Here is a 17,307-nt window from a genome sequence, read left to right on the forward strand (position 1 = left end):
CCTGGGCCTGGTGATGAAGGGGCTCCACTGGTAGCCAGGATAGGCACTGCGCCTGCAGTCCGCCAGTCTGTGAAATGGGCTCATAACGGATCCCTGCACCCCCGGCTCCATCGCCCTCTCTTCTGTGCTCGGAGCCGGGAGAGGCGTGGGGGGCTCAGAGCGCGGCCCCTTCCAGGGCAGGCGCCCAGCCTGGAGAGTCGCCCCTCCGCCCGCGGGGTCTCTGGAGGGGGCGGGCTCGCTCGAGCCAGAAAGCCCGGAGCCGCCCAGGAATCTTGGCTGGGACTGCGAGCATTTCCTCCCGGGCGGGCCGGCGAGATCCCGGGAAGGGCGGGGAGGGCGGCCGCGGGCAGACGCGGCGCTGCGCTCCGCCGGCCGGCAGCATGCGGCCCCTGCTCTGCGCGCTGGCCGGGCTCGCCCTGCTCCGCGCCTCGGGTGCCTTCGCGGGTGAGTGGGGTCCAGAGCGGGGCGAGGGCCGGTGGAGGGAGGAAAGAGGCAGAGAGGGAGATGGGAACGGAGCCAGATGGAGAGAGAGGGATGGAGAAAGAGGGAGATGCAGGGAGGGAGAGAGAAAGATGGTGAGAGAAAACAGAAAGACGGAGGCAAAAAAGGCAGAGAGAGAGGCAGAGGGACAGGGAGAATTAGAAAAGAGAGAGGGAAGAATACAGAGAGAAAGGGAGAGATTGGGACAGAAAGAGACTTTGGGGGGAAACAGATGGGTAATGAACTATGAATGAGGATAGAAAAAGGAGTTTGAGAGGCATAGGGAACAAGAGGGAAAGAAATAGAGGAACTAAAATGGCAAGGGGGGGAGGGAGAGAGGATATTGAGGAAAAGAGCAAGATTTGAGAGAGACAAAAAAGAAGAGAGAGGGTGGAGAAACCCATTGCCCCACCTCGAGGGGAAAAAGAGGAGACCAGGATCACAAGGTGGACAGTCAAGTCTGCAGGGTGGGGCGGCCCTGCTCCCCGCCCTCCAGCCCAGCCCAGCCCAGAGGGCCTGCGGAGGCACCCAGGCCAGTTTTCTGGGACTTTCCTGGGAAGCTGAGCTCCAACAGGCAGATGACCCAGGCCTGGCCCAGCACAGCCAGTCAGGGGCCAGGCTGGCTGCCCCTGAGGCCAGGGCTTTACCTGACAGGTGCTCTGAGCAGGTTCTGCAGTCTGGGGGAGGAGGCCAGTCCGCAGCTTTTCGGAGAGTTCTCAGAGGGCCTGAGCTGCCGTGGATGGGTGGATGGGTGGGGAGGAGGCTGCAGGAGAGAGAGGCCCTCTGGGTGCTCTACTGACTGGGTTCCTTGCCGTGCCCTGTACCTTCTACCCTTCCCTGATAGCAGTCTTAGTGCTACCCCTTCACAGGGTGGCTGCAGATGAACTTATTAGACACAAGGTGTTCCTTCCACCACCCCGAGACTCTGCACTTTATACAGCACAATGCAGTTTATAAGCCACGTTGCCGTTTAGCCCATGTCTCTTGCAGGCCTCAAGCAGATGCTCATCCTAGTCGTACAGTTGAGGGGAAGGCTTGGTCTCTCCAGGGATCTTGCCCCCTCAGTCAGGCTGCTCTCCCAGCAACCTGGAGCTGGTGGCTGTGAGTCACCCTGCCCTGTGTTAAGATGGAAGCTCGCCTGACCCCTGGCCCAGCCCCCTTTCAGGCACAAGGCACTGTGGGAGTGAGCACCTAGAGAAAGGGTTGAGGCCAGTTCAGATCCCGGGCAGCCCCTGGCTGAGTGACCTTGGGTGAGTCACGGCACCTCACTGAAGCTGCTTCCTCTTCTGTAAGTTGGGGAGAATGGTTCCCACCTGCAGAGCTGGATGAAAGGGAAGTGCCCAGTGCAAACACCTGTTAACACACATCGGCTCCTTCCCTTGTCCCCTCAGACAGCTCCACTGAGCTCTCTGAGTCCCAGTTCTCCCTGAGGTTGACTGAGGACCAACAACCTTCCTCACTGGCTGGGACCGCGCAGTATAGAGCCCAGCCCAGGTGCTGCCCTTTTTCCCTGCCTCCCTGCCCCTCCCCGTCTTCCTGGCGTCCCCCCCTGCAGGAACTGAGGGGACAAAGCCGAGTCTGTGCTCGCCCAGAGGGAGGAGCTGGCCGCCCGTAGTGGCTGACACTGTGGCCCCTTTAGCTCTGACTGGTACCTACGTTTTAGCTTAAAGCCATTTTTAAACATTATTTTCTTGCTGATCATGCTCATTGCTCCAGATTAAGGGGAAAAAAAGGAAAGTATAAACATATTAATGTAATCTTACATTGAGTTCACACATTTTTGTGTATAACCTTTCAGACTTCAGACAATATACCATTTTTTCCCTTAACTGTTGATTATCAAATCTTTTGAATAGAAACACAGAATAGAGACCTAGAGATTGTCACACTGAGTGAAGTCATTCAGACAGAGAAGCGGAATCTAAAAAAATGACACAAATGAAGTTATTTACAAAAGAGAAACAGACTCACAGACTTAGAAGAACTTCTGCTTATGGGGTGGGGAGTGGGGGAGGGATACGTAGGGAGTTTGGGACTGACGTACACACTGCTATATTTAAAATGCATAACCAACAAGGACCTACTGTATAGCACAGGGAACTCTGCTCGATATTGTGTAACAACCTAAATGGGAAAAGAATTTGAAAAAGAATTTTTAAAAAAATAGTATAGTGAACCCCCATGTGCCCATCACTGTTTCAACAAGAATGGATTCCTGACAGATCTTGATTCATCTATCATCCCCACCTTCTCTTCCCTTCCTCAGATTATTTTAAAGGAAATTCCAGGCATTATATACTTTTACCTATAACTGTTGCCTTATTTATTTCTAAAAGATAAATAAGCTTTTAATAACAGTACCATTTTCACTCCCTAAAAATGGACAATAATTCCGTAATGTCATCAGATAGCCAATCAGCATGCAGCTGTCCCTGACTGTGTCCTGTTTTTATATTTGGTTTGATCCAAATAAGGTACATACATTGCTTTTGGTTGATAAGTCTGTTAAGTTTCTTGTAGTAAGTTTTAAGTTTCTTTAGTAAGTTCTTTTTCCCCTTTTTTCTTAAGATTTTTTTGTTGAATAAACTGGGTTGTTAGTCTTATAAAGTTTTTCACATTTAAATTTTAGCTGATTGCATCCCCCAGGTGTCATTTAAATGTTCTCTCCCCTGTATTGTTTATAAACTGGTAGTTAGATCTAGAAGCTTCATCTAATTCCAGTTAGATTTTTTTTTTTTTTTTGGCAAGAATACTTTAAGATGGTTTATTGCCTTAAATTTCATTTATTTGATTTTTCTTCAAATGCATATTGGTCATTTCTACTAATTTTTGTGAACTGTCTTAGACTTTTTGATTGTGGTCCTGGATTTTTTTCATACTGATCTATAAAAGTTCTTTATGTGTTGAGTGAAGGAGACTGGTTTGTGTTACTTGTAGGGAATTTTTTTTTTTTAAGTTAAGGCTTCAGCTGAGTCCCTTTCCAATTTTGCTACCCAAGGGATCTCAACCCCTAGGGCCTAGTCCTATTAGCCATTCTCACCCATGCCTTGGGGCCCACGGAGGGGAAGCTCTCACTGTCCACCACCACTCCAGGTCCCCGTGGACATCTGTCTTCCATTGGGATTCTGCTTTTTGCTTTGGGTGAAAGAGGAAGATGATGAAGGGCTATGGTGAGGATCATGGCATTTCTTCTAACAAAAATGGATGTTGTGGGGAGTAAACCTCTCAAAGACAATTTGATCCAGAGTACTGGCTGGATCAAATTGTCTGGCTGTTGTTGGGGCTCAAGACAGGTGCAAAGGCGTCATGTGTATGGGTCCCCTTTGCCCCGTACCTCTTCAGCCCCTCATTTTACAAAGGAGGCAGCTGAGACCTCCAAGATGGGAAGCCCTTAACTCATCACAGAACTGCCAGAACACAGTACAGACAGTGTCTTGCAGGTAGGATTCAAATCCTGTCCCCACCACCTACTAGCTGTGTAGTCTTGGGCATGTTACTCAACCTCTTTGATCTTTGGTTTTCTAACCTATAAAAACGTGAGAAGTAAGAGTACTGAGCTCACAGTTAGAATTAAATGAGATCATGCATATAAGCACTCAACAAGAAGCCTGACATAATAACTGATCACAAATCGATAGTAGCTTCAAATATAGAGTATGATCGTGCCCATTCTAAAGGTGAGGAAACCAAGGATCCAGCAAGTGGCTTTGGCTTGTAACAGAGCCCAGAGAGGCTGGTCAGCCAGCCTCTGTGTGCTTGTTGGAGAAGCCCCTCCCAAGCATCCCCTGGACCCCTGCACAGGTATAGTCCTAGAGCAGATGCCTGCCCATATTGAGGAGAGCTGGTCAGAGTGATCTAGCAAAGAACACTGGCTCCACGTGGAGAGGTGGGGCCACAGGGGCTTTCACTGACCTGCTTAGTCTCCAGCCCACCTGGTGAATGACCTACATGGCATTTGTACATCATCTTGCAGTTCCAAGGCACCTTCAAATGCTGGATCCCCTTGGATGAATGCAGCAATCCTACCAAGTAGACAGAGCAGGGCAGATCCCTTAAGACAAAGCTGAGAGAGAGGCAAAGAACACAGTCAGTAAGTAGTGGAGGTGGGACCGTGCCTCTGACTCCCAACCTTGTGTTCTGTGCACAGTGTGTGTGGAGAGAGGTTTATCCTGGATGGCTTCCAAGACCTCAGCATGGTGGGGATTTAGGAATGTCCTAGTACTTTATAACCCAGTGGATTAAAAAACACCGTATTCTGAGGTAGAAGGAATCTGGTTTCCTGGATGGCCTTGGGGAGCGGAGCTGCCTGTCAGCCCTGACCATCAGCCAGTCCACCTCTGAACTGATACGTGAGAAAGAAATGAACACGTGTGTGATTGAGGGGGCTCTTTGTTATAGCAGCTCAGCTTGTATCCTCACTTAACCAGATGCTGACTGTACTGGACTGACATTGGTAAGCTCTCAGAGTAATCAGTAAGGCTCAAATCCACATCTGGAAAATGACTGGAGAACAAGGGAGACAGAATACATCACTCCCAAAACAAAACAAAAATGTTCCTCAGCATCTCAGCTCCCTCTTAGGGGGCTCAAGGGTCCCTCTCCTGTTTCAGCCAGAGCATGTCCATAGGTTAGAGTTCTTCATATAATTGTATTAAAATAGTGTTCTTCTGATTAAAAAAAATAAAATAAAAAACCACTGATGGCTTGGGATGAAGCACAAACTTTAATACAAATATTAAATGTGGTCAAATTTATTATACTTTTATATTGAATGTGGTCAAATAGAATTAATCCCCAAGTGACAAGTGTGGCTGATCAAAGCAGCACCCTTCAGGGTCAGAAATCATTTGAGTTGTGTGCACCTTCTTAGTGTTCGGATCCAGAGACAAAAGGTCTCCTATGCCTGTCAGTGGGAGGGGGCCGTACTTCCCGCCTCAGAGGATGGGGGCCCAGTGGCCATGTCCCTTTAACTGGAGAGGTTAGCCTGGTGCCTGTGCTAGGCCTCTAGTCTCCACTGGCAGTCTGCTCTCACCATGCTCCACCCACAGCCACCATCCAGGGTGCACATAGGCCCTGAACGGAAGCCAGGCCAGAGAAAACAACCCTGCATCCAAGAAGGTCCATTTCCCAACTGGCCAGGGCAGGGAGGGCAGGAGCGAAGGAGGGAAGGGGACACTGGGAACCACAGCCTTGGCTGCCCATGGTCAGTCGTGATAATTCTTCTGTCTCTCCCACTCTTCTTCTGGTTTGAGCTTCCCCAAAGCCTGGTGAAACTGGGCTTATCACGAGCCCCTTTCTACTGGTGAGGAAGCACGACGAAAAGGGAGTCCTTGCCCAGTTCTTGCCTTGCTGGAGCTTCTGGGTCAAGAAGCAACTTGTTGTTGACTCATCCCAGTTTAGTCCTCATAGCTAATTTTTGAGGCCTGAAAGGCAGAGGCAAAACCTTGGATGAGCTGCATCTGGACAGCAGTGCCTCTCCGCCCCCCACGCCCTAACCCGTTACAGAGGAGGCAGCAGAGGCTCAGGGAGAAGAAAGTTCCCACGGGCCCGCACCAATTCGTGGCTGGGAACAGGGATCTGCAGTGTGTTTTCTGCCGTCATGCATGCGTTGAGGTCAATGCCATGAGGACCCGCGTTGGGGAGGGAGCAGCAGGGCAGGGTGGCCTGGCTCTGCCCCAGCTCCCTCTCAGCCCAGCTCCTCGGGAGGCCTAGATGAGCTCACAGACAGTTGTGCAGTACAGCCCAGGGCACAGTTGTGTCCAGATGTGACGGATTAGTGCTATGTGATGTGGAGGGAAACCTCAGCCCAGCCTCTTCCCTGGAGGGGTTTGGGAGCCAAGTTAGACCTCATAGCAGACACGTAGAGAACAGGATGTTTTAGGCTGAGGGAGGGGAGCAGATGCATGTTGTTTGTGACTTAGAGAGCTGGCAGAACCCCACTTGGCCAGTAGGGTCATGCTGCTTCCTTTTGGCCTAAGCTGGGAGGAGGGAGAAGAGTAACTTAGGGTCTGGGAGAGGGCTGGTGGGGCTCAGGGGGAAGGCTTGGCCAAAGGCCCCTGGGCAGAGCCTGCAGAGGGTGTGTGGACACAGACCTAGACCAGGACAGACCCCTTCTTCCCAGACAGCCCTCTCTGTGTGTGAGAACAGCTCTGCCTGCTGCCTCAAAGTCTTTCCTCTTTAGCTGAGTTCACCAGTTTTTTTAGCTGAGACAGATAAGTCAAAATCTGGAGTCTCTTCACCGTGGCCCCCTTTTGACTTGCCTCTGTCTGTCAGAGGTCTTCTCAGGCCTTCTCACGATGTGTGGCCCAGAATGCAGCACAGCCCTCCAGGTGGGGTCTCTCAGGCCACCCTCCCCCCAACACCCATCCTGAATATTTTGTATCGATGCACGAAGCCCACAATGTCTTCTGCTTTTTGCTAACAGCTGGTTTTTATTATGGAAAATTTCAAACCATATATACAAAAGTAGAGAGAATAGCAGAATTAACCCCCGTCCCCATCACCCAATTTCAACAGTTATCAATCTTGGCCAATCTTGTTTGCTCAGTACTCCCACTCCCAGGCCTGGATTATTTTGAAGTAAAGCCAAGACATCATAGCAATTTATCTATAAATATTTCAGTATTGATCTCTAAAAGGCTCCCTTAAAAAAAAAAACACCAAAGTGCCGTTACCACATCCCCTACCTCCCTAAAGTCAACAAGAAGACCATTGTTTTCTGAAGAGGTTTTTCTAAGTTCAGTGGACTTCCCTGGTGGCCCAGTGGTTGAGAATCTGCCTGCCAATGCAGGGGACACGAGTTTGATCCCTAGTCTGGGAAGATCCCACATGCCACAGAGCAACTAAGCCTGTGTGCCACAACTACTGAAGCCTGCATGCCTAGATCCCATGCTTGGCAACAAAGAGAAGCCACTGCAATGAGAAGCCTGCACACTGCAACAAAGAATAGACCCCGCTCGCTGCAACTACAAAAAGACCGCACACAGCAACAAAGACCCAACGCAACCTAAAAATAAATAAATAAATTTATAAACAAAACAAAACAAAAAAACCCCAAACTGTTCTCCACAAAAGATGCTCCGAGTGGAAGGAAGTTTTGCCCCTGCGTTTGGTTCTCGCCCTTGAGTGGAAGAGCTAAAATCCAGATAGAGTTGGGACCAGAGACTCTCAGGGCATGGGGACTCTGGCAGAACCCCTGAAGGCCAGAGGGCTGAGGGAGGGCCAGGAGAAGGCCAGGGTGCTTGGGGTCCAGGCATTTCCTGACTGTGTGATCTTGGACCAGTCACTCAACCTTTAGAGTTACACATTCCTCACCAGCAAAATGGCTCACCGTCCTTACCTCAAGACCTGCCAGCCTTCTGGGCAACTTTATATGTCCCCTTGGGCAACAGCCAACATCGAGGTCTTAGAGTTATAAGAGTTTTCCATCTGCAAAGATCAAGTCCAATAACTTACCCCATTCTGCTTCAGATGCCCACAGCCTTGGTATTGTCACTGGGAAGCCGTTCCACCTCTAAAAGCTAAAATTGCAACATCCCTTGTCACTTGTTCCTTCTGTTACTCCCATCATCTCATCGAGATCTGCGGTGCCTTCAGCCTCTCCATTTCTCCCAATTATTGGCCCTCTTAATGGCCTTTTATCTTTGTTAATCAAGCTAGATTCCAGAGCTCATCCCTGTAAGCCCTTGCTGGTCGAATCCTCAGTTCCTTTGCTCTCTTGCTCTTCAGCACTCACCCCCATGGACTCCCAGGTTTCAGTTCATCAGCTGTCTGTCTTTGCTGCTTCTACCCACCTGTTGAGCTGCTGGGGAAGGAGCTTCCTTGGTGATGTCCGGTCGTCCTGCATCCTCCTCCTAACTGCCTTCCTCATTCTCCTCATCCCCTTTTGGAGCCCTCTCTTTATTCAAGCTCTTTCCCTGGGGATGTGTGGATACACTGGCTCTCGGAAAACAAACAAACAAAGCATTTGTCAGTTTCCATGGTGGACATGCTTTCACCACGGCTCCCATTTTAGTGGCTGCGCCTAACAACCCACTCACAGAATTCCTGATAACTTCACAACTAGCTCTCCTCTTTCTAACCCTATATGAATTTTCAGCAGATGATTCCCCTCTTACTTTACTGAGTGAGTAGAGGCCATCAGGTGGGACTCACTCAACTTCCTGGACCTAATTTAAGTAGAACTTTTTTTACCCATTTTTCTGCATGTGCTCTTGCTTCCTTCCACGTGTGACCCCCCTACCCCCCACCACCATTTCTGGATTCCATGGCCTGACATCTCTTCAGGAAATGCATGCTTTCAGTACTCCTGGCTTCTTCCTGTCCTCAGGCTATAAGCATGGTTGCATTTCTTCATTGCTTAAAAACCTGGAAACAACAACAATAAACACTTCTTTAGACCTTGTGATCTGATCTCCCTTCCTTTACAGCCAAGTTTCATGGAAATGTTTTCCGGGATCTAAGTTTCCTCCTCCTGACCTTTCCTTCCCTTCTCATCCCCTATCTCTGAGACTAGACTTTGCTCTGTTGGCACCTGTCCTCTAAAACCGCTGGGATGGCATTCAGCATCTGAATTTTCTGTCACTCTGTTTTTCAGTCCTTATCTTGCTAGACCTCCCTGATGCTTAGGCCATGCTGACTGTTTCATTCTCTGGAAAGCTCTTGGCTTCTCCTTGTTTCTGGGGCAGTGTCCTCCTTCCTGAGTGTCCGTGTTCTCCAAGGATGCAGCCAACTCAGATGCCTTGCAAATATCTCAAAGCCACAAACACTGCAACTTGAGCTCAAAACTGGGGCTCTAAGATATCTGGTGTGAGGGTTGGTGGTGTTAGGAACCAAGGAGGAGCCAACATTGGGGAGGAAAATGATGTTGAACAAGTTGAACCTCAGATCTTCCGCTTACTGGCTGTGTGATGTTGGACGTATCATTTCACCCCTCTGTGCATCAGTTTCCTTACATGTAAATTGGGAATAATAATTGACTGTAGAGGCTGACTGAGTTAACACACCATGTGGTACATGGTGAGCACTCATGTCAGATGTTACTAACTGTTCATCGATGTCAATGCTATTACTACACCTCCATGCATTTTCTTCCTCTCTTCCTGCAGCTACTGTCTCCTTTCATCACTTCTTATGCTGATTACTGCAGTAACTTCCTCCCTTAAACGACAAATCTCTCCAATCCATTCTCTGTATTTTAAAAATTCACATTCGACTATGAGACTCTCCTGTTAAAATAAACCCCCAAGCAAGTATGGTGATTGGTTTATTAGGGCCCAACTTTGTTTCCCCCATCCACCTCTTCCAGTCTCATCTCCCACCCACCCTATACTTTCCAGCCACTCCAAGCTTCCTGAGGGTTTGTGCACTGAGCCATGCTGTTTCATTCCTATCTTTGCACATGCCGTTCTTTCTGGCTGAAACCTTTCCTCCCTTCCCAGTTCAGGCAGCACCTCCTTGAGGAAGCCCACTTGGGTCTGTAGGTGACCATGGCCAAGTGAGCGATTGAGACAGCCCTACACTCACACCCTGACCCACACCGAGTCTTCCTCTGCTCCTCTTTGGACTGTTTTCAGGACCCACCTCCCTTGAGCCCAGTGCTTTGCAGGAGTCTCTAATGTTTTAGGGAAACCGAAAGCCCCACAGTGACAAGACTTGTTTTCCTACAGCTGCTGAGCCCTTCATCCCCTCCGGAGGAGACCTAGCTCGGACCACAGGGTGTGACAGATACATGGCTGTCCACGGCCGGTTAGACGTCATAGAGGAGGTAATAAGCGTGACCTGCAAGGGCATGCAGCTTCAGGACCACCTGCCCGGCTGGTGACTTTGGAGGGCTCAGGCCAATCTTACTTTGGAAAATTGGGCAAGGTCAGGCCAATCCTGTTCCCTGGCCACCATGTTAAACATCTCCCTGCCCTACTTGGGCTGTTAGGCTGACCAGCCCCCAAAAAGACCCTGCCTCCCCTGGGACCTTGCTTACCTCCAGCCAGAGATCTGCCCATAATCACTGAATGAGAAGGTGAGAATTCAGTTGCAGTGTTTTGTTACACAGCCACGGTTTGTAACCTAGGGTCCATAAACTTGTGTGGGGAAAAAAATGCGATTTTCACAAACCTTTAGCTGAAATTTAGCGGTCTCATTCACTATAAATATCGACAACAAACTGCCGGAGTATTGACAGTACTGTGACTTTGTCATCAATAGAAATCACAGATAACTTCATGCCATTAGTCATTGTGAATATCTCAGTATATTATTTAATCAGTATGTCAGAACTGTTAGACCTGGTGTTAAGTTAATAAATACATAAATTTTATATCAAAATTTAATTTTTAATACTTTAAGAATATTTCAGAGCAATTTATGTCCTTGGAAATCCTATGTTTTATTTTTTCAATGGAAGTGTTTTTCTGATGGGGTCTGTGGGTTTCACCAGGCTGCTAATGGGGTTCATTCACGAAGAAAGTTAAGAACCCTGAATAAAGAAAATTTCAAAATCCCCAAACTGTCATTTGGCAGAATTGCCACAAGAGGGCGGGGCAACAAAAGGAATGTGAGCTCCCAGCGGTGACGTCCTGAAAGGGGAAAAGTAATCCCAGAGACCCTCTATGCCCGCCCCAAATCAGCGACTGAGTGAAACTCCTGAGTGCCAGAACCAGGAGCCCCTAGCGACTTCCATGGCGGTCCAGTGGTTAAGATTCCTCCCAATTCAGGGGCATGGGTTCAATCCTTGGTCAGGGAACTAAGATCCCTCATGCTGCAAGGTGTGGCCAAAAAAAAAAAAAAAAAAAGTGAGCCCCTAGGATTTTGTCATCTGGGGAACGGAGAGGCAGACAGGGGCAGAGCCTGAACCAGGAAGACCCAGTTCTCTTCCCCACTGCACCCTACTGGACTGCCAGGTGCTCCTTAGGATGTGTCCTACTTGGGCTTGGCACCACTCTGTCTTCTACTCCTCCCCCAACTTCTCTCCTTGCTCTAGACGGTGGAGAAGACGGTGGAGCACCTGGAGGCAGAAGTGAAAGGCCTGCTGGGTCAGCTGGAGGAGCTGGCCTGGAACCTGCCCCCGGGCCCCTTCAGCCCAATCCCCGACCTCCTAGGAGACAGAGACGGTAAGCACCTCGGGTAGCAGAGATGACAGCGTCCAGGGCTGGCCAGCAGGGTGGGGGACGGCTGCTGCACCCCACGGTGTAGCCTGGACAAGCCAGGGAAGCTCCAGCTCCTCCCTGGGACAGAAGTGGGAGGCATCCCCTGGACTCACCCCAAGTGTTCTCTGCCCCCACCCCCGGGTTGCTGCAGCCCAGAATCAGGTAAGGGCACCTGGAAGAGTTCCAGTATCAGCCACTCTGACCCAGAGCAGCTGCCTCCTTCCCCAGCCATTTACACACCTCAAAGCTCCTTCCATCTCCCTTCCAGTCTCTGCCACCACCAGATCTTCTCAGGGAAGCCTGGCATCCCTCTGATCGGCAGTGGAGGGGTTGCCACCTGCTCCCTCCTTGAGCCCTGTATCCTGGCACACAAGTCCCCAGGGGACTGGGAGGGGAGGGCAGGCTGATTTCAGGCCCCGTTTGCTCACTCCAAGACTGCCCCCTTTCTTTCAGATCGCTTTGGAGCACCAGAGCAGGAGCCACCCAGCAGCTGGCAGTGATGCAATAGCTCTCCTCTGAGAACAGAGCCATGCATTCTGGCCTGCCTTCTTCAGCTCTGTGCAAAATAAAAGCTACTCCTTTGGTCCCCTCTGTGTCTGCTGACAGTGACCCCTGCAGCCACAGCCCCCTCTCCATCTGCTCCCAAGCCCTGAGGCTCACACCCGCTGCAAGATCAGACTTAGGAGCCCTAGTCGGTCCGCACCTCCACCCTCCTTATTTATAGGGGTGGACAGGGCAGGCGTTGGTTCAAGAGGTGAGGCACCTGAGGCCCAGAATCATAAGGCAGCACAGTGGAAGGGCCCTTTGAGTAACCTTGTTACTCAAAATGTGGCCATAGGTGAACAGCAGGGGTGTCACCCGGGAGCTTACCAAAAATGCAGAATTTGGGGCCCCACCCAGACCTCCTGAATCAGAATCTACATTTTAATGAGATCCCCAGGGAATTTGTGTGCACATTCACATTTTTAAAAAAATTTCTATTGAGGTAAAATTCACATAAAATTCAAAATTCTAACCATTTAAAACGGTACAAATCCAGTGGGTCCATAATGTGTACTCATCAGCACCTTCTAATTCCAGAAATTTTCATCACCCCAGAAAGGAACCCTATACCATTAAGCAGTCACTTCCCATTCCCCCTCCCATCCTCCCTCGGAAACTAATATTTCTATCTCTGTGGACTTGCCTATGCTGGACGTTTCATATAAATGGAATCATACAAAAGTCAGACACAAAGCCTTTTGTGTTTAACTTTTTTTCACTTAGCATACTGTTTCCAAGGTTCATCCATGTTGTAGCATGTATCAGTACTTCATTCCTGTCTATGGCTGAAAAATAATATTGCATTGTGTGGATATATCACACTTCATTCAACCATTCATCGAATCAGTGGACATTTGGGTTGTGTGCCCTTTTTGGCTATTATGAATAATGCTATGAACATTCATGTATAAATCTGTGTGGATATATGTTTTCATTTCTCTTGGGTCTATAACTAAGGATGGAATTGCTCAGTCAAATAGTAACACTATGTTAAGTTTTGAAGAACCACCAAACTGTTTTTGCACAGCAATGGTACCAGTTTACATTCCTACCAGCAATGTATGTATAAGGTTTTCAATTTTTCCTTATCCTCCCCTACACATCTTATTGATTATAGCCATCACACTAGGTATGAAGTCGTATCTCGTGGTTTTAAGTTGCATTTACCTAATGACTAGTGATGGTGAGCATCTTTTCATGTGTTTGTCAGCCACTTGTATGTCTTTTTTTTGGAGAAAGTCTATTCAAATCCTTTGCCCATTTTAAAAACTAGCTTGTCTTTTTGCTGTTGAGTTGTAAGAGTTCTTTATGTATTGTGGGTACTAGGCTTTTATCGGATATATGATTTACAAATGTTTTCTCTCTTTTTGTGGGTTGTCTTGATGGTGTCCTCTGAAACACAAAAGTTCGTTTCATGAAATCCAATTTATCTATTTTGTTGTTGTTGCTGCTTGTTCTTTTGGTGTCATATCTAAAAATCCATTGCCACATCCAAGATTATGAATTATTTATTCCTGTATTCTCTTCTAATATTTTTATAGCTTCAGCTCCTATATTTAGTTTTTTTAATCTATTTTAGGTTAATGTTTGTATGTGGTGTGAGGTGGGGATTCAACTTCATTTCTTGTACTTAGTTGAAGAGAATATTCTTTCCCTATTGAATGGTCCTGGCACCCTGTCAAAAATCATTTGAGCATAATGTTTAGGTTTACTTCTCAATTGTATCCCATGGTTCTGTATGTCTGTCTTAATTCCAGTATCACACTGTTTGAATCACTATAGCTTTGCGGTAAGTTTTAAAATTAAGAAGTATGAGTTCCCTGACTTTTTTGTTCTTTTCCAAGACTCTTTTGGCTATTTAAGGAACAGTTCCTTGCAATTCCATATGAATTTTAGGATCAGCCTGTCCACATCAGCAAAAGGCAGCTGGAATTTTGGTAGGGATTGGGTTGGATCTGTAGACCAATTTTTAGAGTATTGCCATCTCCACAATTCTAAGTATTCCAATCCATAAGCACAGGATGTTTTGTATTTTTTGTATCTTTCAGGGTATATAAATTTAACACCAACTTGGTTAAATTTATCTTTAAGTATTTTATTCCTTTTGAAATTATTGTAGATGGAATTGTTAAGTTTACTTTCAGATTGTTCAATGCTAGTACATGGATATATAACTGACTTTTGTAGGTTGATCACATATCCTATCCTTCAACTGCTAAATTTGTTTATTAGCTCTAATGGGTTTTGTGTGGCTCTTTTAGGATTTTCCGTATATAAGATTATGTAATCTGTGAATAGAGTTTTACTTCTTTCTCTCCAATTTGCCTTTTATTTCTTCTTCTTGCCTAATTACCCTGGCTAGAACTTTCAATACCATGTTGAATAGCAGTGGCACCAGCAGACACCTTTGTCTTGTTCTTGTTCTTAAGGGAAAGCTTTCATTTTTTCACCATCGAGTATGTTTTCATAGATGCCCTTTATTTCAGGTTGACAGACTTTCCTTCTGGTTTTAGTTTCTTAGGTTTATTATTATTATTTGTGAAAAGATTTTGGGTTTTCTCAAATGCTTTTTCCACATCAATTAAGATGATTATGTAGTTTTTACCCACCTTCATTCTATTAATGTGCATTACATTGATTTATTTTTACATATTTAATGCTCTGTGTATTCCTTTGATAAATCCCACTTGGTCATGGTGGATACTCATAATATACTGCTAGATTCAGTCTGATAGCATTTCACTGAGGTTTTCTGCACTTTTCTTGTGGCTTTGGTATCAAGGTAATACTGGTCTCATAGAATGAGTTAGGAAGTGTTTCTCCATTTGGGGGGAAAGAGTTTGAGGATTGGTGTTACTTTTTCTTTAAATATTTGATAGCATTCACCAGTGAAGGCTCTTGGTTCTGGATTTTTTCCTTGTTGGGAGTTTCTGATGACTGATCTCTTCAGTAATTCAAAGGTCTACTGAGATTTTCTTTTTCTTCTTGAGTCAAATTTAGGACTTTGTGTGTTTCTAAGAATTTCCCCTTTCCATCCAGGTTATCTAATATGTTGGCATACAATTGTTAACAGTATTTTCTTTTAATCCTTTATTTTACTTCTATGAAGTTGTTAGTAATGTCCTCACTTTCATTTCTGATTTTAGTAATTGAGTCTCCTCTCTCCTCTGTCAGTGTAAAGATTTGTTAATTTTGTTGATCTTTTTAAGCTTTTTGGTTTTTTTGTTTCATTGATTCTATTGTTTTTCTAGTCTCTGTTTTGCTTATCTGCACTCTAGTCTTTATTATTTCCTTCCTTCTGGTTGCTTTGGGTTTAGTTTGCTCTTTTTCAAATTCCTTAAAGTGGGAGGTTAGGCTATTGATTTGAGATCTTTTTACTTTTTTAATGTAGGCATTTACAGTTATAGATTTCCCTCTGAGCACTGCTTTCAATGCATCCCATAAGTTTTGGGCTTTCATTTTAATTAATCTCAAAGTATTTCTTAATTTCTCATTTAACTCATTGTCTTTTTAAAGTATGTTTAGTTGTATATATTTGTAAATTTTCCAGATTTCCTATTTATTTTAAATTTTATTCCATTATGGTCATAGAAGATACTCTGTATGGTATGGTTTGAATCTTCTAAAATTTATTTAGATTGTTTTGTGGTTTTGGAAGAATTTTCCATGTGCACTTGAGAAGAATGCATATTCTCTTGTTGTTGGGCGGACAGTTCTATATATGTTAGGTCAGTTGATTTATAGTGCTGTTCAAGTTTTCTGTTTCCTTGTTTATCTTTTGTCTAATTGTTCTATCCAGTAAGGAAAGTGAAGTGTTGAAGTCTCCAACCATTATTGCTGAACTATTTCTCCCTTCAACTATCAGTTTGTTTCAAATTTTCTGGGCTCTATTGTTAGATACATATATGTTTATAATTGTTATATCTTGATGGACTAACCATTTTATTAGGATATAATGTCCTTCGCCAGTCTCTGCCTCTTAATTGGAGCATTTACTCCATTTATATTTAAAATTAATTACTAATAAAGATTTGTACCATTTCGTTATTTGTTTTCTACATCTTATAATTTTTTGGCTCCTTAATTCATCCATTATTGCCATATTTTATATTAGTTAGATGGTTTCAAGTGTACCATTTGATACCTTCTCCTTTCTTTTACTATTTTTTATTTTTCTGGGATTACATTAACATCTTAATTTATAACAGTCCAGTTTGAATTAACACCAAGTTTTAATAGTAGACAAAAGCTTTGTCTCTATGTATGTCCTATATAGCCCCATCGCTTGCCTTTAATGTTGTTATCGTCACAAATCACACCCTTATACATTTTGTGCCCATCAACATAGTGTTATAATCAATGTTGGTATAATTATCCTTTAAATCATATAGGAAAAAAGAAGTGCTACAAACCATAAAATATATATTAATACTGATGTTTATATTTACCTGTGTTTACCTTTACCAATGTTTTATGTCTTCATGTGGATTTGAATTACTATCCAGTATCCTTTCATTTCAGTTTGAAGGACTTTCTTTAGCATTTCTCATATGTAAGGACTACTAGCAAGAAACAGTCACCCAGGAATGTTAACGTCTTCATTTTTGAAGGCTATTTTGCCAGATGTATGATTCTTGTTGACATTTTTTCTTTCAGCATAGTGAATATGTCATCCCACAACCTTCTAGCCTCCATGGTTTTTGACAAGAAATTAGATGTTAATCTTATTGAAGATCCCTTGTATGTGACAAGTCAGTTCTCTACTGATCACTTCAGGATTCCTTGTCTTTCAACAGTTTGGATGGTTCACTGAGCTCCTGAGATGTGTGGATTAATGTCTTTCATCAAACTTCTAAGATTTCAGCCACTGTTTCTTCATGTATTTCTGCTTTCTCTCTTCTCTTCTATGACTCCCATTACATGTACGTTGGTATACTTCATGATGACGTCCCACAGGTCCCACTGTTAATTTTCTTCATTCTTTTTTTCTTTTTACTCCTCAGATTGGGAAATCTCAATTGACCTATCTTAAAGTTTGCCAACTCTTTCTTCTGCCTTCTCAAATCTCTTGAGCCCCTCCAAGTGATATTTAAAAATTTGTAATTGCACTTTTCAACTCCAGAGTTTCTATTTGGTTCCT

General features: G+C 45.4%; 1 protein-coding gene across 2 annotated transcripts; it reads left to right on the plus strand.

Annotated features, from left to right (window-relative positions):
• Positions 1–296: 296 nt before the first annotated feature.
• On the plus strand, positions 297–12,211 carry PLAC9 (placenta associated 9). Of its 2 annotated transcripts, none has more exons than XM_057734635.1 (4): positions 297–444; positions 10,149–10,246; positions 11,459–11,588; positions 12,078–12,211. In XM_057734635.1, the coding sequence occupies exons 1-4, from the start codon at positions 381–383 to the stop codon at positions 12,122–12,124; spliced, it is 339 nt and encodes a 112-aa protein (XP_057590618.1). In that variant the 5' UTR covers positions 297–380; the 3' UTR covers positions 12,125–12,211. The 2 variants fall into 2 exon arrangements, with proteins under 2 accessions (XP_057590618.1, XP_057590620.1); XM_057734637.1 differs by having other exon boundaries at positions 11,459–11,580; positions 12,074–12,211.
• The last annotated feature ends 5,096 nt before the right edge of the window (positions 12,212–17,307 follow it).

Source organism: Hippopotamus amphibius, chromosome 5 (genome assembly GCF_030028045.1).
Source record: "Hippopotamus amphibius kiboko isolate mHipAmp2 chromosome 5, mHipAmp2.hap2, whole genome shotgun sequence".
Taxonomy (NCBI): domain Eukaryota; kingdom Metazoa; phylum Chordata; class Mammalia; order Artiodactyla; family Hippopotamidae; genus Hippopotamus; species Hippopotamus amphibius.